Source organism: Nansenia antarctica (assembly GCF_963989245.1).
Source record: "Nansenia antarctica genome assembly, chromosome: 1".
Classification (NCBI taxonomy): Eukaryota; Metazoa; Chordata; class Actinopteri; order Argentiniformes; family Microstomatidae; genus Nansenia; species Nansenia antarctica.
In genome coordinates this window covers 33,892,664-33,915,920 of record NC_137674.1, presented here as the reverse complement: position 1 = coordinate 33,915,920, position 23,257 = coordinate 33,892,664, and the positions used below count along the sequence as shown (strand labels likewise).

Sequence of the window (23,257 nt, the reverse complement as noted above, 5' to 3'; positions counted from 1 at the left end):
TTTTTTCTTTTTTTTTCGTGTGGGGCAGTCCCACTCGTATTTTTATTTTTTATTGATAGAGACAGTATAGATTATGACAGGAAGGATGGGTAAGAGAGAGAGAAGGGATGACAAGAAGGACATGTCCGAGGCCGGAATCGAACCGGGAATTCTGCGGTTACATGGTCGACGCTTAACCCGTTACGCCACCTAAACGACCTGACAGGCTTGTTTCTTGACTTGGGTTGGGACCTTGAGTAAGGCATTTAGCCCTCAGTTTCTCCAGGGGGGAATGTCTCTCTAATTGTAAATCGCTTTGGATTAAAAGTGCCTGCTAAAGCGTAAAAGCGTCTTTAAAAACATGAAAACTTGTGTAACATATTAAGAACACAACGCTGTGACATCATAAGAGTCCTGAGCCGTGTTTTATTTACATTTTAACCAATTAACAGACGCTTTTTTAATCCAAAGCGACTTACAATTAGAGAGGGACAGACAGTCTCCCCTGGAGTAACTCAGAGCTTAAGTGCCTCAAGGTGGCACACTACCAGTGATGGTGGAATGTTTCCCAGGTGGGATTTGAACTCATGACCTTCTGACCGTCACCATTCCACTGAGCCCAGAACGTCTGACGCTCTACCGACTGACCGAGCTATCTGGGCGCTCTCACTCCACGCTGTAGCCTAGAGAGAGGAGAGAGAGAGAGGTCCTTTATTTTGCGCCTTTCTCCATCCTTTGTAATGGCTTTAACAGCTCTTTTCTCAGCAGAAGAGGATACCATAAAACATCAGTTAGGTTTAAACCAATTTTCTTTTCCGTCCAGCTGCTTAAAAAGAATGAAGAAAGGGAGTCTGGGCACGGTAGTAAAAATAGAGCCGGCCGCACACGGTCGTGTGCTCCGAAACAAACATCTGCCTTCAGGCCCCTTCTTGGCCCTGCGTCACGTGCACGGCGTCACGTGCACTACTGCATCACGTGCACGCCCGCGGGGTTTATTTAGTCCTTTGAACGGCCTGTGGTTGGGGCGACAGCTGGCAGCGTGATTTTCAAGAAGAGTGGAGGGGGACCTGGAGGTATGGGGGGGTAGGGGAGGGGACCTGGAGGTATGGGGGGGTAGGGGAGGGGACATGGAGGTATAGGGGGGTAGGGGAGGGGACATGGAGGTATGGGGGGGTAGGGGAGGGGACATGGAGGTATAGGGGGGTAGGGGAGGGGACATGGAGGTATGGGGGGGGTAGGGGAGAGGACATGGAGGTATGGGGGGGGTAGGGGAGAGGACATGGAGGTATGGGGGGGTAGGGGAGGGGACATGGGGGGGTAGGGGAGAGGACATGGAGGTATGGGGGGAGTAGGGGAGGGGGACATGGAGGTATGGGGGGGGTAAGGGAGAGGACATGGAGGTATGGGGGGGTAGGGGAGGGGACATGGAGGTATGGGGGGGGTAGGGGAGGGGGACATGGAGGTATGGGGGGGGTAGGGGAGGGGACATGGAGGTTTGGGGGGTAGGGGAGGGGACATGGAGGTATAGGGGGGGTAGGGGAGAGGACATGGAGGTATGGGGGGGGTAGGGGAGGGGACATGGAGGTATGGGGGGGGTAGAGGAGGGGACATGGAGGTATGGGGGGGTAGGGGAGGGGACATGGAGGTTTAGGGGGGGTAGGGGAGGGGACATGGAGGTATGGGGGGGTAGGGGAGGGGACATGGAGGTATGGGGGAGTAGGGGAGGGGACATGGAGGTATGGGGGGGTAGGGGAGGGGACATGGAGGTATGGGGGAGTAGGGGAGGGGACATGGAGGTATAGGGGGGTAGGGGAGGGGACATGGAGGTATGGGGGGGGTAGGGGAGGGGACATGGAGGTATGGGGGGGTAGAGGAGGGGACATGGAGGTATGGGGGGGTAGGGGAGGGGACATGGAGGTTTAGGGGGGGTAGGGGAGAGGACATGGAGGTATGGGGGGGGTAGGGGAGAGGACATGGAGGTATGGGGGGGTAGGGGAGGGGACATGGAGGTATGGGGGGGTAGGGGAGGGGACATGGAGGTATAGGGGGGGTAGGGGAGGGGACATGGAGGTATGGGGGGGGTAGAGGAGGGGACATGGAGGTATGGGGGGGTAGGGGAGGGGACATGGAGGTTTAGGGGGGGTAGGGGAGGGGACATGGAGGTATGCGGGGGTAGGGGAGAGGACATGGAGGTATGGGGGGGTAGGGGAGGGGACATGGAGGTATGGGGGGGGTAGGGGAGGGGACATGGAGGTATGGGGGGGTAGGGGAGGGGACATGGAGGTATGGGGGGGGTAGGGGAGGGGACATGGAGGTATGGGGGGGGTAGGGGAGGGGACATGGAGGTATGGGGGGGGTAGGGGAGGGGACATGGAGGTATGGGGGGGTAGGGGAGGGGACATGGAGGTATGGGGGGGGTAGGGGAGAGGACATGGAGGTATGGGGGGGGTAGGGGAGGGGACATGGAGGTATGGGGGGGGTAGGGGAGGGGACATGGAGGTATGGGGGGGGTAGGGGAGAGGACATGGAGGTATGGGGGGGGTAGGGGAGGGGACATGGAGGTATGGGGGGGTAGGGGAGGGGACATGGAGGTATAGGGGGGTAGGGGAGGGGACATGGAGGTATAGGGGGGTATGGAGGGGACCTGGAGGTATAGGGGGCGTATGGGAGGGCAGAGAAGATGTACACACGCGTTATTCTGGCATCTAGTCCTGCAACATCTGGTTCAGCAGTACAACTTAGAGACTTAGCAGCGTTTGGTGGACTTGGTGAAGGTCTGAATGATAAACGACCTGAAATAACTCCCGTCATTTACAGTCGACAAACAGGTGCTTGCTGTTACAGTACAGTACTGTTAAAACACGGCTTCTCGACTAAGTATTTCAATGCAACTTTTTTTTTTTCAGCTTCTTTTTTAACTCCTTCTTTTTTTTCCCACAGCAAAGCCGGCCAACCTCCGGCTTTGCCTGCATCCACAGAGAAGAACCAGATCCATGCTGAGGCCGGGTAAGAGACACCAGAAAGAATGCCTGAGGACTCAGTGGTTCACGGCCTCCCTTACCTAATTACAAAGCTCCTATAGATTTATCGGTCCCGCAGGCCGTGTAAAGCCGACAAAACATTTAGCTGTGAGACAGTGATTCCCCCTGACGGTTTGTGTGTGATTTATCAGACGTCGCGAAAGAAAAAAAAAAGAAATTCCTTTTTTTTTGTTTTGTTATACTATAATGACGGCTGTCTCGCAGAATTACAGAGGAGCTGTCGTCCCCGGTGACCTTCCTCACCCAGGCGCCGGTGTCTAACCTGCCCTCCAACCACCCCAGCCTCCTCCCCCCCCTGCCGGATCTCCAGACCACATGACCTCCGTCTGCTAGCTAATGGCTGCTGCTGCTGCTGAGCCCGACCGTCAACTGCTGTCACGTCTGTCTGTGAATTGTGCCGCTTGCTGCTTCCAAAATGAAAGGTTCACAGATTATTATTTTGAATTATGGTGTGTCTGGTTGAGTCGAATCTTGTCTTGTGTGTGCTAAAAAACCATCTCCAAAGTTATACTTGAAAAACACACACACACACACATACACACACGCACTTCTGGGAACTCTGTTTGAACTAATGTTTTTTTTTATTTAAAACGCTGATCTGAACTGAAACATAATGAAATGCTGCGACGTCTTTGGACCGCAGACAGTGTACAATGGTAACACAGATTGCAGGAGGGAGAACCGTCGACATCCCACCTGCCAGCCACGGCACATTCATCAACATCTTGTCATGCTGGTGAGACTGTGTAGGTTTTGAACACTGACGCTGCAGAATACAGTCACGCTGCTGCTTTATACTGTGCTAGTATACTGTATGTCAGTACACCTCAGAGCTCCAGCTGCACAGCTCTTTGTTCTGACACAATCCTAATACAGTACAAAGTCATGATTGGTGGTGTACATTTAAAGGATTGGAGGAGTAGCCTAATATACATACAGTAATTAGTCAGAATCTGCATTAAAAACAAAGGAACCGTTGATAGCGAGGAAAAACTACAGATCCATATTGAGTGAATTTCATAAGAACATTATGATACATCACGTGTACTAGTGTAATTTCTGCACATTAAGGCTTGTCGTGTGTGTGTGTGTGTGTGTGTGTGTGTGTGTGTGGGGAGGGGGGGGGGGGGGGTTACAAGTTACTCTGGGTCTAAAAAGACTGCAATGTAGTTTCCACAATTCGCTTCACAAAAGACGGGGGGGAACATTCCTTCCTGAGGACAGTTAGGATTGTGTTGGCATGGTGACGGCAGGAGTTTTCAAAGTGGCGTCTTCTGCCTTCCACTGCGAGGTAACGGTTTTGATCTGTGTGTAAAACTGAATACCCTGCAGCAGAGAGGAAATGAAGAAGAAGAATTGGCAGCTTAGTAACTATACGGTGACTTCATGACCTGAAAACACCAGGTCAACCGCAAACTGCTGTTACTTGAAGAGGAAAGTCTCGACTCTAGGCCTTCTAACTTACCTCTCGTTACCTCTGTTTGTTTGACAACCTGATACTTACTTGTTTGCCGTAGAAGTTTGTGTCACCTCTGAATGAATCTCGCGAACCAGTGAAGGAGAACATGGGCAGAGGAACAGGAATGGGAACATTTACTCCGATCTGCAACAAAAACACAAAAACACACCCTTTTTTTTTTCCAGTTTGTTTGTAAAAGCTCAGGAGATTAAGTGGATGTGTCCTTTGTGACCGGGGTGAGTCATTCTACGAGCCAATGATCTTAAAGCCCCTAAATGCTTGTTTGAAACAATAACAATGAGAGGGACTTACTCAAAACAAACCGAAAACCATTGCTTGTGTTTACCATGTTGAGCTCTTGCATGGAAGGAGAAATAAACAAAACATTTGCTGGAAACTGTCACGGTTGGTTGAGAATGTTTGAAAACTGCAGGAGTGATACAGGAGTCAAGCGCCTTTTGGCCGAGGGAGGTTGGGTACCACACATGGCCCGCCTGCACAGCGCCCGTCCTCCGACATGTGAACAGCAAACACAGGGCATAGCTGAGCCCCACAAGCTAACAAACACAGTAGAGGCAGGCCCTGTATTTACGCCTTAAAACATTTAACAGGTCCCCTTAGGAATCCCTTTTGAGTTTAATTTAAGATTTCCCCTCCTCTAGTCCTAGCAGGGAAAAATGTTTATGTATCTGTTATGATTTAAAAAAGGCACATATTTGCTATAGCTATTTGTAGTGTGTAACGGGGTGGGGTGGTAGAGGAAAGAGGGGTGCAGAAGTGTCCGTTTTAGCCCAGAAGCAAACAAGGCTATACTTGCCATGGAAAATAATTGTTTTTGAGTGTAAGTTTTGGAACAGGGGTGTGAGGTCCTCCTTGTTTAAGGTGCTGTATAGACATGGCAGAGGGGTGTGAATGCATCCATTCTTCTAGGAACGAGACACACACACACACACAGACACACAGGGTTCGCAGACCAGACACTCACCTGGCCCACGTCCACCTCGTGAGTGTATTTGCGCGCTGTGGCTCCGTTGGTGGTGAAGATTGCGGTGCCGTTGCCATAGGGGTTGTTGTTGACAAGGCTGATGGCGTCATCCAGACTGTCAGCTTCCAGCACGACCAGGACAGGCCCGAAGATCTCCTCCGTGTAGCACTTCATCTGGGGCTGAGAGACACAACACAAGAGGCCTAGTGTGAGCTCACTTCATCTGGGGCTGAGAGACAGACAACACAAGCGGCCTAGTATGAGTTCACACTCTGGAGAACAATTCCAGTCATAATTCCTCGTGGTGTCTTTTGCAGAGCAAACTGTTTTTTTTTACAGTACACGCACACACACACACACACAGACAGCCGTAGACACTCACTGTGACGTTGCTGATGATGGTGGGCCCCACGAAGTTGCCGTTCTCGTAGCCCTTGACCTTGACGTTCCTGCCGTCGAGCAGAACCGTGGCCCCCTGGTCCACGCCGCTCTGGATCAGCCCGTTGACCCGGTCCTTGGCCTGGGGGGAGATCAGGGGCCCCACGTCCGCCCCGGGCCTGTCTCCTGCATGGGAGGGGTGTCCCCCCGACCGAAAAAACAACCAGCGGTCGTGAGGGACTCGCACTCACACATACAAATGAGACGCATACAATATGCATGTACCCTCACACAAATACCCCGTTCGCCCACACCACAGCCGCACACAAAAACACAAAAGCCAGGGCGCACAAGAGTCACACCCTTGAAAATTGTCTGGTTAGGGGGGTTTCCGGTATAGCGGCGCAAATTAGAGTGCGAGTATCTTGCTGCAAAATAAGGGGGAGTCGTCATTCTTTCTGTCATTCTTTCCCTCTCTCTCTGCGCCGACTTTCCCTTTTTCTCTAGAAAAGATCTGATGTATGCCCTGTAAGCTACTCTTTAAGTTCGGGTGCCGCAGATCTCGCCGCAAATTTGCAGCATGAGTGACTCGACAAGCCCTACTCTCTCCCCAGCGCAGCCTAGCTTGAAGCCATGGTGGTGTGCGAGAGGGTAGAGGTGTGGTTAAGAGCGGCATGGGTGGCCTCGGGGAGGGAAGGGGTAAACAGAGGGCCCCCAGGGGGCTGACAGGCGGGGGGGCGGGCGTGTGGGTGAGGAGGGAGGGTGGGTTAGGAGGGAGGGTGAGGAGCGAGGGCGGGGTACCTGCGTTCACGCGCAGAACCTTGGCACGTTCCACCAGCTCGGGCAGCCAGCTGCGCGCCTCGCCCACCAGGATGGCAGTGGACAGAGCCATGCAGCGCTGGCCCGCTGCGCCAAAGGCCGCGCCCACCAGCTGGTTCAGCGTGTTCTCCTTGTTGGCGTCCGGCATCACCACACCATGGTTCTTTGCTCCCTGCAGAAAATGGAAAAAGTTTAAGAACCCTTTAACCTCACGGCTTCTCCCTTGATCTCAATATTACTGAGGAAAGTCGTCCAAAACAAGTATATTACACCCGTTGCGACGTGGTGGTGGTGGCTTCTGGATTTGATCAGAGGTGGTCCCCCCTTAAAAGTTCCTCTTATAGTATTTGTTTGTCACCAAGCGATGACATAGAGGAGTATTATATACGAGCCATGTTTAAAAGTACTGTCAATTGATAATTGATGATTGTAAGATTGAGTTAAATAACATAAACAGCTAATTTCTTTGCTTCCCCTAAAGTCTTTGCAGATGTCCTGACTACTGCCTCTAAAATGCTCATCAGCAGTACAGCTAGTGTAATAAAGGGAGAAAAGACAAAAACGAAAGATCTGTTATGCAACACTGCCACCCTGTGGACATTTCTGGTACAAACTGCATTTACATTTACATTTTTGGTATTTAGCAGACGCCTTATTCCAAAGCGATTTACAATCAATACATTTGACTAAGCAAGTGAATCATCAATTCACCAGTCGTAGCAGGAAGAGTAAGAGTCGTCGTTATTTTGACAGACACTGGAGGAACAGTACAAGGGGGGGAAGTAGGACTCTTAGGAGAGTATATGGGGAAGCAGGTGTCTCTCAGGTGACAGTGCAGGCCATGGACCAACAAAAATTAATCTATGTTCAACCAAAGCTGGTGGGTAAGACTGACCATGTTGGACTGGACTCTCTTGCCGTTCTTGGACCCCCTCTCGTAGATGTACTCCCCAGCCTGGTTGGAGCCCACGAAACTGATGGCCTTGATGGCCGGGTGGTCACAGATGAAGTTCACAGCTAGGATAGTGTCACAGAAAACTAATTTAGAGCACTGACCAGCCACACAACGGTAACATCTCCACTTCATAAAGCAACATAGTTCTACAGACTTTAAATATGTGTATATAATCAATGCAGTATATTGTGGAATCAACTACATCTCCATAGCCTACTCTACATTATAACTTTTATAATCAATGCAGTATATTGTGGAATCAACTACATCTCCATAGCCTACTCTACATTATAACTTTGCATCCTCTGAAAAAAAATCGCTAACAATAGCAGCATTTAAATAGTTTCAGAATAAAAGTCTGAAAAAAAAGTTTCAGAAACAAAGTTTCAGAATAAAAGCCTGAAGCAAAACGTTTCAGAATAAAAGTCAGAAAAAAAAGTTTCAGAATAAAAGTCTGAAAAAAACAGTTTCTGAAAAAAAGGTTTCAGAATAAAAGTCCTGAAGTTTCAGAATAAAAGTCCGAAAAAAAAAGTTTCGGAATAAAAAGTCAGACCAAAAAAAAGTTTCAGTTTAAAAGTCCCCAAAAAAGTTGCAAACAGATGTTGCAAAAGGTCAAAACTATAGCTGCATTTACTTCCCTCTGTTTAAATGAGTCCTCTTGCTCTTCTATATTTGACCTACTCCACATTTTCATAGCCTTATTGTAACATGTATTCTTACCAGTAGCAGCTAGTCAAAACCATATAATTTACTGCTTTTTATAAAGCGATAAAAGTAATATTGAGCAGAATTAAGTTCAGCCTACTGGTCCAGCCCTCCACAATAGTCCCGGTTTCTCATGTGGCCCATTGTGAAAATGAATTGCCCACCCCTGGTATAGACCCTAGGCCTAATGGATTTATTAGCCCTCCCACTCAGTATCACCACCAGCCGCCACTGATTATTATTATTATAATCTAATTGGATTTTGGAGGCACAAGAACAGAAGTTCGCAGCACAGAAGGAGACAACAGACAGTGCAATGGCACCCTCTAGTGGCCTCTCACCGTCATGCTGGCCGTGGATGATGTTGAGCGAGCCGTCTGGAACCCCTGCGTCCTGCAGCAGCTTGGCCAGCAGCATGGTGCAGGCCGGCACGCGCTCCGACGGCTTCAGCAGGTAGGTGTTGCCGGTCACCATGCCCATGGGGAACATCCACAGGGGGATCATGGCGGGGAAGTTGAAGGGGGCGATGCCGGCACACACACCGATGGGCAGGCGGTAGGTGAAGGTGTCCATGTCCTTGGTGATGGAGGGGAGGGTCTCCCCCAGCATCAGGGACGTGATGCTGCAGGCGTGCTCCACCACCTCTGGAGGAGAGGACACGGGGAGGGGGGGTCAGACACACAATCAATACATTTTATTAAAGTTTTTTTTATTGTTTTAAGTTGCTTTGGACAAAGGTGTCTGCTAAATGCCCTAAATGTAAACACAGAGAATAAGGCACACTCCAGAAACTACCCCTAGACACTGGCATAGATATATACAAATATATATTATTTGATAATAGTAATATTATATAATTTATCCAAAGCGACTTACATTGCAGTGAAGGCATATATGTTTCAGTATATACAGTCCCAGCAGGAATTGAACCCACAACTTAAAGCAGAGAACTGAAGGGTTTGGGTGGGTGTGAATAAGATGGTAGTAGCTCCACCCTGCCCTCTGATACGAGAGGTAGCATTTTCACCACCTTGAATAAACCTATCCAATCCTTTCAGACAGGGCTATAGAGAATGTCTGTGTCGGCCACTGAAACAGCGTGTGTACAGAGTCAGTCACACAGGGAAGTCTGAAGTCAACATGGTACGGTAACAGACTTGCGTGCTCTTTCCACTAGTGACCCAAACACTGATTAACCATTGCCTTGGCTGCAACAAGCACAGACACAGGTTAACACTAACAGAGCATATCTCCGTGTTGCCCTTTGGAAAGGCCGGGCGGAGTGAGAGACTTACGCAACCCTCTGAACACGTCCCCCTCCGCGTCTGCCAGGGTCTTGCCCTGCTCCAGAGTGATCAGCTTGGCCAGCTCTTTCTGAAACACAAGACACACACACACATGAGCAGAAAACCCTGTCTTATTTGTCACATGTCCTGTACTATTGTCACTTTTTTTAAATCTTGAATTATGCCTAATGCCTTATTGTCTTGTGCTGCCATGTCAGGAACCAAAGCCTAAGAATTGAACTCTCTTACACTTGTGTAATGTGACGTAACAATAACCTTGAAACTTGAAACCATGAGCTGAAAATGTCATGAAGATAGAGAGAGAGAGCTGCTTTGCACTGACGCAAATTATTTATTATTATAACCAGTCTATCTGATCTGCAGCAGGTGAAAGTTGTACGAGGCATTGTAGCGTAGCTCCTTATCTATTAACTAATGAAAGCTGATGACCGCACCTCTAGTACAAAGAAAATAGTGTCCTTGAGGAAAGGGTTATCTGGAGTGAAGTATGAAATGTGCACCAACAGGAGTTGATAATCAGACTCTGTCACACTCACATAAAAACATTTTTTGCATTTAGCAGACGCCTTTGTCCAAAGTGCCTTACAACAAATACAGCTGACGTATTTGAATACTGACTGTAAGTGAATCATCTATCCACTAGTCATAGCAGGAAAAAGTTTTTTTTTTTTTTTTTTGTTATACTTTATTGCAGGGTTGTACATTACATTTCACAAGTTCATTTCACACACTTTACAAGTTTTCTTCACTTGTTTAAGTTCATCCTGCATCATTTTTTATTTTTATTTTTTTAAAGAGAACAAAAAAATAAAAAAATAAAGAATAAAGAATAGAGAGAAAATACAGAAAAAGAAGAGAGAAATTATAGGGATAGAGATAGAAAAGTGAGAGATAAAAGGAGGGGGGTGGGAGGGGTAGGATCGGGGAGGGGGGGTTCTTCCTACTCATTCATTCGGTCCATTTACTCCAGTTCATAGTGAATTGCTCTTCACGGTTTCCCACTTTATAAGTAATTCTTTCCATTTCTTTTATCTCTTCAACAGTTTTTTTCCAATTATTAACAGATGGTGGGTTTAAGTCCAACCATTTACGTGTAATTTGCTTTAAAGCCGCGATACGTAATATGGTGTACAAATATTTATCTCCCTCCCTGTGTATATCTAATGGAATAAGACCGAGTATAATATTGACTGGATGTATAGGATTTTGTAAGGTAAATGTATTTTGTATTTTTACTTGAACTGCCTCCCAAAACCTTTTCAGGAAAAAGTCATCTATACTCAGGCCTGGGGCCATTGGCAGTCGTCGTGCTAGAAGTTTATTTTATTTTATTTTGTATTACTATTATTATGACATTGGGGAAACGGTACAGAGGGGTAGCAGATGTCTCAGGAGGGACAGCAGATGTCTCAGGAGGGACAGCAGATGTCTCAGGAGGGACAGCAGATGTCTCAGGAGGGACAGTTAACACTTACAATGTTGTCTTTGATGAGCAGCTGGTAGCGCAGGAAGACCTGCTGGCGCGTCAAGATGGAGGTCTCGGACCAGGGGCGGTAGGCCCGGGAGCAGGAGTCCACCGCCGCCAGCATCTCCTCCTGCGTGGCCTTGGGAACGCGGGCTATCACCTCGTTGGTGGCCTAGGGCAGGGGCAGAGCAGAGGAGAGGGGAGAAGACATTGGTGAGAGAATGTTGAAAACAAAAACACAATTTGAGAAGCATGCTCAATTTGAGCAGACAACTACAAACACATCTGTAGTAATTATGTTGCCTAGAGAGGTTAGAAAGAGTTAGAAAGGCCCGCTAGCAATCGGAAGGTCGCAGGTTCGATCCCCGCCTGAGGAGGGAGCTGCATGTACCCTTGAGCCAGGCACTTAAGCCCTAATTGCTCCAGGGGCGCCGACTATGACTGACTAGAGCGAAAAATACCAAATTCCAACAATTGACTGACAAGTTGATTGCATGGCAAATAAAACATTCTTCTTCTTCTGTGGTCCATTTCAACTTCATAACTAGATATAATGGCAATACAATTTTGTGTTCTAATAATCAATATTCCTGTCATTCTAATATGAGCAGCCTGACAGCAGACATGACCTTGATCAGCAGAGTGCTGAGGGAGCAAAGTTTCAGTCATCTGACCTTTGAACTTGCAGACAAAAATCAAGCTTGAGCATAAAAAAAGAAAAATGATCAGAGGTTCTATCTGAAGAACACGATGCACACAAACTAATTGCACACCGACAAGAAGATTCACTCTTTTGACTCTTTTTTTCATTGACAGAGAATTGCTCTAAACCCAGCATGGTTGAGAACGTGGTTGAGTTTGTGTAACTGTAACTGGAGAACATAACATCCTGAGTAACTGGTTAACTGGCCTCGTAGACTTTGATGCTTCCCCAGTTCTCCTTAACGTTAAGTGCTGTCCCTTCCAAGGTTGGGAATTAACGTTCAGTGCCGTCTTTCTGACTTATAACACATGCTTGTATCAGCATGGCTGAACTAACGTAGGCTACATGCAATATAACCAGCATTAAATAAGACGATATTTAATATCTGAGCTTATATGAACCAAGGTACACTACTTACAGGATTGTGAATATCCAGCCATTCTGAAGACTTGGATTCAACAAACTTCCCATCAATGAACAGCTTAGTGGTGGGCTGTAAGGAGATAGATTTAAAAGAGTTGTTAGGTTTAAAAGAGTTGTTAAATGATTTCAATCAGAAATTAATGTCTGTGTGACAATAAGACCTATAGAGATAATCCACAAAGCACCAAGATAGTTTCTGTATAGTCTGACCATACAGTGGCTTATTTATTTATATTATTATTATTATTCATTATTTTAATGAACTCACCACAGAGGAGGAGTAGCACATACGCCCAGCCTGAAGAGGTACCTGCAGAGAGGCAGGTGGTTAGCAATTAAATAAAAAACAAATGTATCAATAGGATGATATATATATAGATATATATATACACAGTACACACAGTACTTCAACCAAAACACAGTTTATGTAGTGTGCTTATTATTATCTTAAAGAAATCAAAAGCAAGCTACTGCCTGTAACAGAAAGGCCAGATAAGACAGGATAAATGTGCAACAGCCATGGACAGATGATACTCAAAGGCATTTGCAATATAAGCCAAATTGATCAGGTTTAACACAGAGTTGGAGATCAGGTATGAGCCTGTGTCAAGACTCTCAGCCAGATGATAATGTGATATCTATATGCTGCTTTTTCTTTGAAGGAGCATGAGAGATTCATTGCAAAACCACTTCTATTATGGTCCAGTGCCTCCAAATGGATTCACAAAACAGTCGAGATAAAGAACCACATGAAAACTATCATCACTTTGTAACAACGTGGACCTGTCAAAAGCACTTAAGTCGTCTTTAGCTCATGAAACTATTTTACAGCTTTATAACAGGTTGTCTTACCCCTTTCTTCAATAGTGATCTCATTAATGTCGTTGCCATGACGGAAATGTTGTGTTTGTGGCTTAATATAATATTATAAAATAATCTCCCAACCTTATTATATATTATCAATGCTCCCAACCCCCTAAATAGGACCGTGACCAGAAGAGACAGACGTCAAACTTTATTCCTTCACGTACCTAGAGGATCTGAATGGGAGGAGCCTGGATAGAGGTGACCAGCTATTGGCTAGAACTAACAACTCCCACAGAATATACCTTTCTTATTGGCTAAATCTTGAGATCCATTGGCCAATCACCAGCGATATAAACCGATAACCCGCCCGAGGAGCGCAATACTGGCATTTCATTGGATAGAACCTATTTCTGATGTATTTGACAGCTCACTACTGAATTACGTAAAATCTGTCACCTCGTTTACCCAGCTCTTGTGATAATAATCTGAATAAAACACATTGTTACGAATATATCGCAGTCGTATAAGAGACTGACAAGTGACCATATAACCACCCCATTCACCTGCAATGCGTTTATCCCTTGCGTACCTCACTAAGGTATTGTACTGCCACGATTGTTTTTCAGCATTTTGGTGCAAGACCCTCGATAATATGAAACATGTGTAAAGTAGTGCTTACTCATGGTCCAAAAACCAGAGAGGAGGGGATTTGGGGAGCACATTCTATTGGTTGACAAAATCAGAGATTTTTTTTAGACCGTTCTTGAAAAACAGTTATTGCCTTAGATGCATATTAACGCCTGCTTCATCTGCATACCATGGCGACTCAAACCAAGGTGAATCATTAAGAAACGTTTAGTGAGATATGAGAGTACGTTATTGCTTTTCACGTGCACTAATCTACTTTCCCCTATTTAGCCCATTCTTCATGGATATTTCAGGAGCTCGTGCTCATGGAGGGTGAGGATTGGTAAGTGGATATAATTGCACTCTACACTGGACTTTCTCTTTGCATGCGTCACTATCTTGTCAATAATGTAACCTATTGTGTTTCAGCTTTTGCTCTCAAAAGTATAGAATACGACCAGGTTCCAGTCAACCTAATCAAAGATGGAGGGCAACAGGTAAATCATAGACTATTCAACCAGCAATTCAATGTACTTGGATTAGGTTTTTAGATTAGATGCAACTTTGTCATTGCAGAGTACAAGTACCAGACAACGAAATGAATGCAGTTTAGCATCTAACCAGAAGTGCAAATAAAACATGATAGTGATAGGTACAGTATGGAAACTACGGTAGTTAGATACAAGAGATGGATAGCAGTAAGCTATGTACAGTTATGGTAGCTATGTACAGTATGGGGTAAGTTACAGATGTGTAAATTAGAGGCTATATCAAAAGAGGTATGTACAAATGTGCAAAAATATGGTATGTGCAAAGGTAGTATGTGCAAACAGCAGTAGTGCAATGGCTAAATTGTACTTATGGGCCTAGAGCATAATTGGACTAAATTAAATGATTATGGTAGATATCAATAGTGGTTTATCATTACATCAAGTATAATCTTCATTACTGAACACTTCAGCTTACAAGTGAATACAAGACGTTGAATCCGATGCAACAAGTGCCTGCTGTCCAGATTGATGACATCACCCTGTCTCAGTCGGTAAGTCCCAATATTATCAGTTTGTTCTAAGGAACTCAAATATTAATAGATGTTTTACTATGCTCTCTGTGATGTTGAGAATAATCACAAATTCACTCCATTAATACCAGATCACTGAGCACATCTTCCTCATACAGCTGCTTTAGGATGCTAGTATTGTAGATACTGTCATAGTCAGTTATTGTCATAGATATATGATACAACAATATATTGTAGCTGTTGACAATTTAAAGTCTTAAGTCTACTGCCCTCTCTTTCTTTTGTTGGCATACTGAAGCAGCTGTGTAGGGAAAATGTGGTTATGTTGCCAGCAATAGACATGGAGTACAACCCCCAGTAAGGACAGGATTTATTCAGTTGACAGTTGATTAGAAGAAGAGTTGATGGCATAGCCGATAAAACAGAAAGAATACAGGACAGTAATGACTTAAGTTATCTACTCACCTTTAGCTGGCAGTTATCCAGTACATCGAGGAGACCAGACCAGGACCCTGTTTACTCCCTGCAGACCCAAAGAAGCGTGCCCAGGTGCGCATGATCTCTGACCTCATCTCCTCCGGGATCCAACCTATACAGGTGAGTAAATACAGGTCCAGGGGCGGGGCTAGGGGGTGGCTACTTGGGCTCAAGCCCCGGATGTTTTCTGAAAAGCCCCGAATGTTTTACTTTCCCCCCCCAAAAAAACTTGTGAGTAACGTGCAGTACCGGAGTCCAACAGAGAGGCAGCAGCTGCGCGACATTAGCCTGCGTACTGCGTAGCCTGCCCTGCCCTGAAGAAGAAGTGATCTCAATCAGTGCCTGACTTGCAAAATTGTAAGGATGGATATCCGAAAGTTTTTTTAAACAAAACAAGCGCCAAGAACTGTTGCAGCAGCAGTATCAGCAGCTGACAACAATGACGTCACCAGCAGTGATGACATAGATGATGTTTCAGGTTTGTGAATCTTATTAGAAAGGTGACTGACTCACTGACACTACTTTTCCGGTTTGCTAATGCTAGCTGGCTATCATAACGTTATGTTATAATGAAAAGGAAACATAGCAAGGTACTGTTACGGTACATGGTAAGAAATCAAACAAAGGATAATACTTATACAAATAAAGTGAATAACAGGCTGATAGTCTTTGATATCTGCACTCTGGTTGACTGAGTAACAAGTGAAAAAGAATGATGTAACGTACAGCTAGTAAACATGGAGTAACCACATTAAGTATGCCCTTATGGTAGTATGTATGTATACAGAACATGACTCAAATCTATCCTAAGATGTAACGCTAACTAACTAAGTTTGTTTAATGTCCCAGGGGGGATTTGATTTCACAGTACTATACACAGGCCAACAATACATGTAATATATCGTCATATAACACAGGACAAGACAATCAATACAATATAAGTGGTGAGCACAGAGTCTGCCCTGATATACATACTGTAACATAACTAGCCTCAGCCCATCAATTCTGTAATTCTATACAAATATAAATGATGGTGACTGACGTGTGTGTGTGTGTGTGTGTGTGTGTGTTTACTGTCTATTTTGTAATACAGCCTTTTGTCCGCTTTAAGGTGGTGGTAAGTTGAAGGTTGAAGGCCAATGTTTCCGGCGCGCACATTATATTCTCCCTCTGGGCTAAGCCCCGGATCTCCTACAATCCTAAATCCGCCTCTGTACAGGTCAATTAAAGTGGACGAACAATCATATGACCTACAGCCAAATCAAAGCATATCAGTGCACCTGCAGATGTCTCCTCCCAGTTAAAAAAAAAAAAAAAACATTTACGGAAGGAGAAACCAATCAGATGGCAGAAGTCAAAATCTTCCATTGTTTGGGATGGTTGTATTTCTAAGTGGGCTAGGAAGGGTAACATTTGTTGTTTTACATCCCCATCTTTGTTGCCACCCGTGTCCAGTCGTCTGTAATCATGTTTGTCTTTCAGAATCTGTATGTGCTGCAGAAGATAGGAGCCGACAAGGTGCAGTGGGCACAGCATTTCATCAACCGCGGCTTTGAAGGTGGGTGGAGTTTAAAGTCTTAAATCCAAAACGCTATTAAAGCTCCCGTCCAGGCATCCATCACAGTACTGACCCTGGTCACTGTCGTCTCTCCTCAGCCCTCGAACCCATCCTGAGAGAGACCGCTGGGACTTACTGCGTAGGGGACGAGGTAATAAGACATTCATCACATAAAAAGTGACGTATAAGGTTAGAAGTGAAAGGACAGTTGAGTAGAACTCACTTTCAAAAAGGTAGAAAGAGATGATTTTTGATTTACCGAGTGTTTCTCTCTCAGGTCTCCATGGCAGATATCTGTCTGGTCCCACAGGTCTACAATGCAGAGAGGTAAGACGTCCATCATTCAGTCAGAGCTGCAACAGAGGAAAAACCACAGAATGAGTATCTGATTGATACTGAATAATATACAAGATATTGTCTACATACATCAAGAGACATTGGTTCGTTGATGCACCAATCTGGAGTGGGTTTATTTCTTTAAATATTTATTTTAATGAATGTAATATCTGCCCGACAGGTTCAAAGTGGACGTTGATAAATTCCCGACCATCAAAAGGCTAAACCAAACCTTAATGGAGATAGAGGCTTTCAAAGTCAGTCACCCATCCTGCCAGCCGGATACACCCATTGATCTACGGACATAAGAGCCTCACTTGATGAAATGCACAGGAGCCAGTAATGCAACTATTGATCCACCTTATACTTCAATTAAATGCTTTGATAGAAATCCTTTGGTTTCAATGTCATGACTTCAAAATAACAATAACAAATAATTATTGGGTTATAAAACCATTTATTACTAGTATCCTGAGAAGATTCATATTTTTCACATGTTTACCATACTACTTTCCTCGCACCCAACCCCAAACCAAAACAAGGTCATGCAGTGCTTGAGACGCCCATATTATGATGACAATGTCTTTGATACACGTGGATTTGTGAGGGTTAAGTGCAAAACAGATTGCAAACATGTACCTAAATGTTGCATGCCATTCAATCAACAACAACAATGTATTAAAAGTACAAAAAAGTGCCTAAGACCCTAAGCTAGCACTAGGTTCATCAGACATGTTATAGGACACTAGACACACAACAATGACAAGAAGATGTCCCTTTCTTTTCCCAAACAACAAGGCCGTTATCTTCTCTTCTTGAGGTCGTGACTCTCATCATCAGCAGCAGCAGGAGGGATCTCTACTGTGAACTTGAGGGTGTTGTTGTAGAACGTTCCGGCACAGTCGGACCCCCCGAACACTAGGAGCGTGCAGTGAGGGTCGGCCTTCTCCCTTCTCTGCTGTTTGTCAGAGTCAGTGAGGAGGGAACCCCCCAGGTTCATCATGCTGTGACCGGCTCTCGGCTTAGAGAAGAGTGAAGGAGACGCCACCGAACTCCAGACACTGGTCTCTGGGGAGGAGGAAGGGCGGGGGGGGGGGGGTGAACCCAAGAGGAATTTCATATCAGAAAACAACCCAATTTAGCCTTTGTACTACTGCTTGGTTGCACACATCCCTGCTCAATGTGATCACTCGATTAATCTTTGCACTGCTGTTTACAAAGACTATCTTGCACATACCATATTTTTGCATATTGCACATACCTCCTTTGATATAGCCACTATTTATACACCTGTACATACCTTAACTGTACATAGCTACCTTAACTGTACATAGATACCTTAAACCTTAACTGTACATATCTACCTTAACTGTACATAGATACCTTAACTGTATATAGCTACCATAACTGTACATATCTACCTTAACTGTACATAGATACCTTAACTGTATATAGCTACCTTAACTACATATCTACCTTAACTGTACATAGATACCATAACTGTATATAGCTACTTTAACTGTACATATCTACCTTAACTATACATAGCTCATAACTGCATATACCTCTTAACTACCGCACTTGCCATACTGTACCTATCACTGTCATGTTTTTATATCATATTTTATATCACTATTTGCACTTCTCGTTAGATGCTAAACTGCATTTCGTTGTCTGGTACTCTGAGTCTTAAAACTCTTAAGTTTAATCTAATATAACAACTGTAGTGCAAAAATTATTTGGAAAGAAAACAATACAGCACTTTGCAGTGTGATCACGCACTTCAAATCAGGAGGGGCCCAATTTGCAGTTATATCACGGTACGATTACGTCCTTGGGAGCCGTTTGCAGCGATGCGGCAATGCAGTTTCTCTCAACAAATCAACCAGACTTATTATCTCTAAACCAGATCATTAGCACAAGAACTGTATTGCAGTGGTACAGCATTAAAAGTATATTAAGTTGAGAGATGAGAGGACTCACCAACATTGAAGATATGGACATCCTGCAGGGCTCCAAGGGAACTGCACCCTCCACTGACCAGCATCCTGTTGTCTGACACGGGGAGAGCAGCGTGGAATCTGACCAGAGACAAGACAGAGACAGACAACACAGAGACAAGACAGAGACAGACAACACAAGACAGAGGCATCGCTGTAAATGCTGTTTCTACACCATCACATCCCACTTTGTTATTGTTTAGCTACGCTATACATGTATGTATGTATTATGTATTCGGCAGGTAAATATCTGAACAAACAATGCAAACAAAGTTACCCTTTGTGTGTGTGTGTGTGTGTGGTAATATACATTAGTTTTACCTCATACGTCATTGCAAATTAGTACTGATGTCCTAGATACCCCAGAGGCAAAGGACAGATGGGCATTGCCATGACATTTTGCAAGGTTGACTGAATATATACGCTCACCCTCGAGGCAGTGGTGGCATGTTCTCATATTTCACAGCTGTGTACTCCATGAAGCCTTTTTCCCCAAAAGAGAAAAATGACATTTTAGAAAATGTGTGACACAGACGCCGGCAGATATTCATCTAAATCCTTTCTTTTTGACAACAACAGCCTTCATCTTACCAAGATCCAAGATGTGCAGGTCATTCAGGTACGTCCCAGTCCTCCTCCCTCCAAAAATTACCAGCTTATTTGACAGTAGTATGGTAGAGTGCCTAATACACATAAACATGTTGGTGAATAAGCGTTTCTGTACGAAAACAGAAATAATAATAATAACTTTTATTTGTATAGCACTTTTCCTGCAAACGTTGCAGCTCAAAGTGTTTTAAGAAAGGCAAGGCAAGTTTATTTGTATAGCACATTTCATACAACAGGGGCAAGCGGTTTACATATAGCATACATTTTCTTTTTCTTTTCTTTTTTAAACGTCAAGAGGAGGATAGTAAACAAAGATTAATGATAAGAATAGATACATAGATAAACATTTAATAAGATGATGGAAATTAATAAAAGGACAGAAACCAGAAGTCCAATCGCCTTGTCTGGACAGAAATATAAACCAAGACACACTGACCCAAATCTAGGTAGAGGTCGGTTCCCCTCCACAATGGGTTGGTACCAGAGCTCGAATTCTGGGTTAAAGATGTAAAGCGTGTTACTGCACATCGTGCTTCCTGGACAGCGACTTGGGTGAGCCCCCCCAAAGACATAGAGCTCTTTCTTGTAGACGGTTGCGGAGTGATACGCCAACATCGGAACATTGCCTTTCGCCTAAAAAGAGAGAAATTCCACACAAAAAAAGGATAGTATCCGAACATTCAATCTTCAGAATCTTCTTTTCCATCAATGTCGCTAAAGGAAATCTAGGCTTATTTTCGACAAATCTCACAAGACTTGAGACTATTTATTTTTTTATAGGTCTCACGAGACTTATCAAACAAATAAGCCTGGATTTTCTTTTAGCGACGTTGATGGAATACCCCCCCCCCCAGGATACGTTTGAGACAAACCCACAGTGACAAGCCTCCACGTCCAGGTTAGGGTGTCGAGGACGTACAGGTCACTGTAGCACTGACCCTCCCTCAGGCCTCCGTACACGAACACCGCCTTGGCGTCCGGTTCATAGGTGGCAGAGAGCCCGCGGGCAGGCGGGGGGGCAGCGCCTGAGGTGGGCGAGTTCATCGGGAACCAGAAGTCGTTGTCTGTGGAAGAGGTAAAAAAAAGCTGCCTGTACTCGCACCGATCTAATACAACCAGTGAATACAAGGCATTTCTTAAAGCTACATGATCATATAACATGATATGAATAGTCTTCAGTAGGCCTTATACTTTAGATAACACATTTTTAAGGGTTCTAATTATTGTCTTCAAGGTGTAAATGTATTGCAAGAAAATGGTAAACGGGTAAACTGATTACGTTCACTCACCTATCTCCAGTTTCCATAGAGAGTCCTCGCAGTGGGTCTTGTCTGCGGCCTCTCCACCAATGACAATCGCTGTGTCAGGGTCAATTAGACACATGGTGTGGCACCAGCGCTCTGATGGACACACTGACAAACAACATATCTGCTATTTGACAGAATCAACATGTTATTCAGAACATTCAGATTCAGAATTCTGTGACAATCTCTCAGAGTTCCCTCAGAATTCTGTGACAATCCCTCCGAATTGTATGACAACCCCTCCGAATTCTGTGACAACAACTCAGAATCCAGTGACAATCGCTCAGAAGTTCCCTCAGAATTCTGTGACACACCTTCACAGTTCTCAGTAGGGTGGGTTGGGAGAAAGCTCTCTCACCTGATCTGTTGTCCTTCACCTTGACTGTCTCCTCCTCCTCACTGGGCACCTGAGACATCTTCCGTTTCTTGGCGCTAGACACTGGGCCAGTGTCCCCCTGATAGTCAAGAAGATCCTCAGAGCTCCCCGCGACCCAACCTCTCCTTCCAATACTAGCAAGCTTGGGTGTTCTCTCCTTCAACTACCACACATCAACAACATGGGCTTAATGAACACATTGTCCTACTTTGCATGCAAGTGTCTTGTTCAAGCACGACTAATGATTCATACCGTAGGGCCAATACAGGGTTTTCCTGATAGGGTGGAGTCATGAGGAATTCCTGACTTGTCAGCGTTGAGCTCGGCATAGCAAACACTGTCTCCCAAATATGAGGAGTTTGGAGTTGTTTTCTTAAAAAAAGAAAAAAATCAAGATGCAGATACATTTACATTGGTTTATCAGTATTTCATTTTAGCTTCGGGTTGTATTTCAACAACATTGTTATATATCTTGACTACCACTGGGGATTGCTGCTAGAACTCACCCTCAGAGTAGCAGCACTTTGGAGCAGAGTAGTGTGGGAGAGATCAGTGTTGTCGAGCTGGTCTGTGCTGAAGTATTTTCTTGGCACCAGAGGAGTGCTGCTAATGAAACGGGCTTTCTCCTTTTAGAGGAAAGAGTTTATTATTATCTGGAGGAAACTTTTTTTATTACTTAATTTTAGTTTTATCACTTTTTTATCACTTAGTCCTCCGCCAAATGGAAACACTGAGTCCGTTTTTTTTTTTTTACTCATAGTGCAGACCTGAACCAATTTACTGTAAGAAGTTGATTTATAACTATATCAGATATATGATCGTCGTAGATCATCAGTCATTGGAGGCTTATCGTGACAGGTAAAAGCATACCTCTCCACAGACGGTGAGCACAATCTTCCCATACACTCCTCTCCTCCTATTCTCTGTTGCCACACTAACAAGGTCAGGATTCCAATCTCCTTCCCAGGTCAGACACCTTTACATATAGATATTAAATAAGAATGTGTCATCATCAGCAGCATAACATAGATCGTATACGGTCAGTTGCACTACTGCTGGCATACATAGAAGCTAATGCAGGCCTACCGGCTTTGGTAGGTCAACCAGGCCAACGTTTGCAGGAAAAAGTGCTATACAAATTAAGGTTATTATTATTACTATTATTACCTTGTTTGAGATGAAAGAGTTCCAATCCTCTGGGGTTGTACATCCTGGCGGACCAGAACCTCAACTGAGATGGTTGTCTCACTTGATTTCCACTCACCGAGACCAAAGATTACGAGTTGTTTGGGCAGCGGTAATGGAATCTGGACCTGATGGCATTTACGATTGGATTTGCTAAGGAATAAAGACAAACACAATATTTCTCTGAGTCTCTGCAATGGCCAGATATTGTAGCCAAAACTTGTCCGCAATTTCCCTAGAATCAACAGGAGTTGAGTAAACAACCATAACTCCTAACCCTTAAGCCACCTGTCTGTCCTATTTGACGCAGTATGCTTACAAAACAATTGTTTTGTTTTTATGTTTGTGTTACCTAATGAACTGACGGGGTGCATCACGAACGGACCAAAGGACGAAAAAGTTCATCCGTCCCATGCTGGCTTATTACTACTTTCTTTTTTTAATACAGGAATGATGTGGACTCCTGATTTGTGTTTGTGGGGATGCGACCTGTCCTGTCCTGTCCTAATATGGGATCTCCAGACGCACGTGTTCAGCTCGAACCTCGGCAGTGACGCGGCATTAAGGGGCGTGCCGTTAATCTGCGCTTGGCCCCGAACCAGGGTTGCCAGATGGGACGGGTTACCGCCGAATGGGCTACTTTTGATCACACTGGGCCGAATAAAAATCATTTGGGCGGTTGGGCTACATAAATAGCATTTAGGCGGTATCAAAATGTTACAAAATGCGTGAAGTTAA

The 23,257-nt window shown here is 44.9% G+C and overlaps 3 protein-coding genes across 4 annotated transcripts; 1 reads left to right on the top strand and 2 right to left on the bottom strand.

The window, feature by feature from the left end:
• Positions 1 to 3,577: 3,577 nt before the first annotated feature.
• Positions 3,578 to 13,219, bottom strand: aldh6a1 (aldehyde dehydrogenase 6 family, member A1). Its single transcript, XM_080546507.1, has 12 exons — positions 13,072 to 13,219; positions 12,488 to 12,529; positions 12,215 to 12,289; positions 11,104 to 11,265; positions 9,617 to 9,695; positions 8,663 to 8,965; positions 7,557 to 7,678; positions 6,644 to 6,833; positions 5,847 to 6,028; positions 5,465 to 5,644; positions 4,525 to 4,623; positions 3,578 to 4,346 (listed from the first exon to the last, which is right to left on the bottom strand). The coding sequence occupies exons 1-12, from the start codon at positions 13,108 to 13,110 to the stop codon at positions 4,245 to 4,247; spliced, it is 1,575 nt and encodes a 524-aa protein (XP_080402633.1). The 5' UTR covers positions 13,111 to 13,219; the 3' UTR covers positions 3,578 to 4,244.
• Positions 13,220 to 13,491: 272 nt separating this feature from the next.
• Positions 13,492 to 17,716, top strand: gstz1 (glutathione S-transferase zeta 1). 2 transcript variants are annotated; one of them, XM_080535062.1, is made up of 9 exons: positions 13,492 to 13,624; positions 13,945 to 13,996; positions 14,083 to 14,150; positions 14,615 to 14,695; positions 15,146 to 15,271; positions 16,634 to 16,709; positions 16,808 to 16,860; positions 16,987 to 17,036; positions 17,227 to 17,716. In XM_080535062.1, exons 1-9 carry the CDS (start codon positions 13,595 to 13,597, stop codon positions 17,351 to 17,353), a joined length of 663 nt encoding a protein of 220 aa, XP_080391188.1. In that variant the 5' UTR covers positions 13,492 to 13,594; the 3' UTR covers positions 17,354 to 17,716. The 2 variants fall into 2 exon arrangements, with proteins under 2 accessions (XP_080391188.1, XP_080391189.1); XM_080535063.1 differs by lacking the exon at positions 13,492 to 13,624 and adding an exon at positions 13,756 to 13,862.
• A 131-nt stretch (positions 17,717 to 17,847) lies between these two features.
• LOC308175915 (uncharacterized protein) lies at positions 17,848 to 22,933 on the bottom strand (the record flags this gene model as incomplete). Its single annotated transcript, XM_080550493.1, has 10 exons — positions 17,848 to 18,113; positions 19,029 to 19,126; positions 19,475 to 19,529; positions 19,637 to 19,728; positions 20,091 to 20,287; positions 20,531 to 20,718; positions 20,944 to 21,066; positions 21,317 to 21,497; positions 22,543 to 22,672; positions 22,905 to 22,933. The coding sequence occupies 10 exons, from the start codon at positions 22,931 to 22,933 to the stop codon at positions 17,848 to 17,850; spliced, it is 1,359 nt and encodes a 452-aa protein (XP_080406619.1).
• Positions 22,934 to 23,257: the final 324 nt, after the last annotated feature.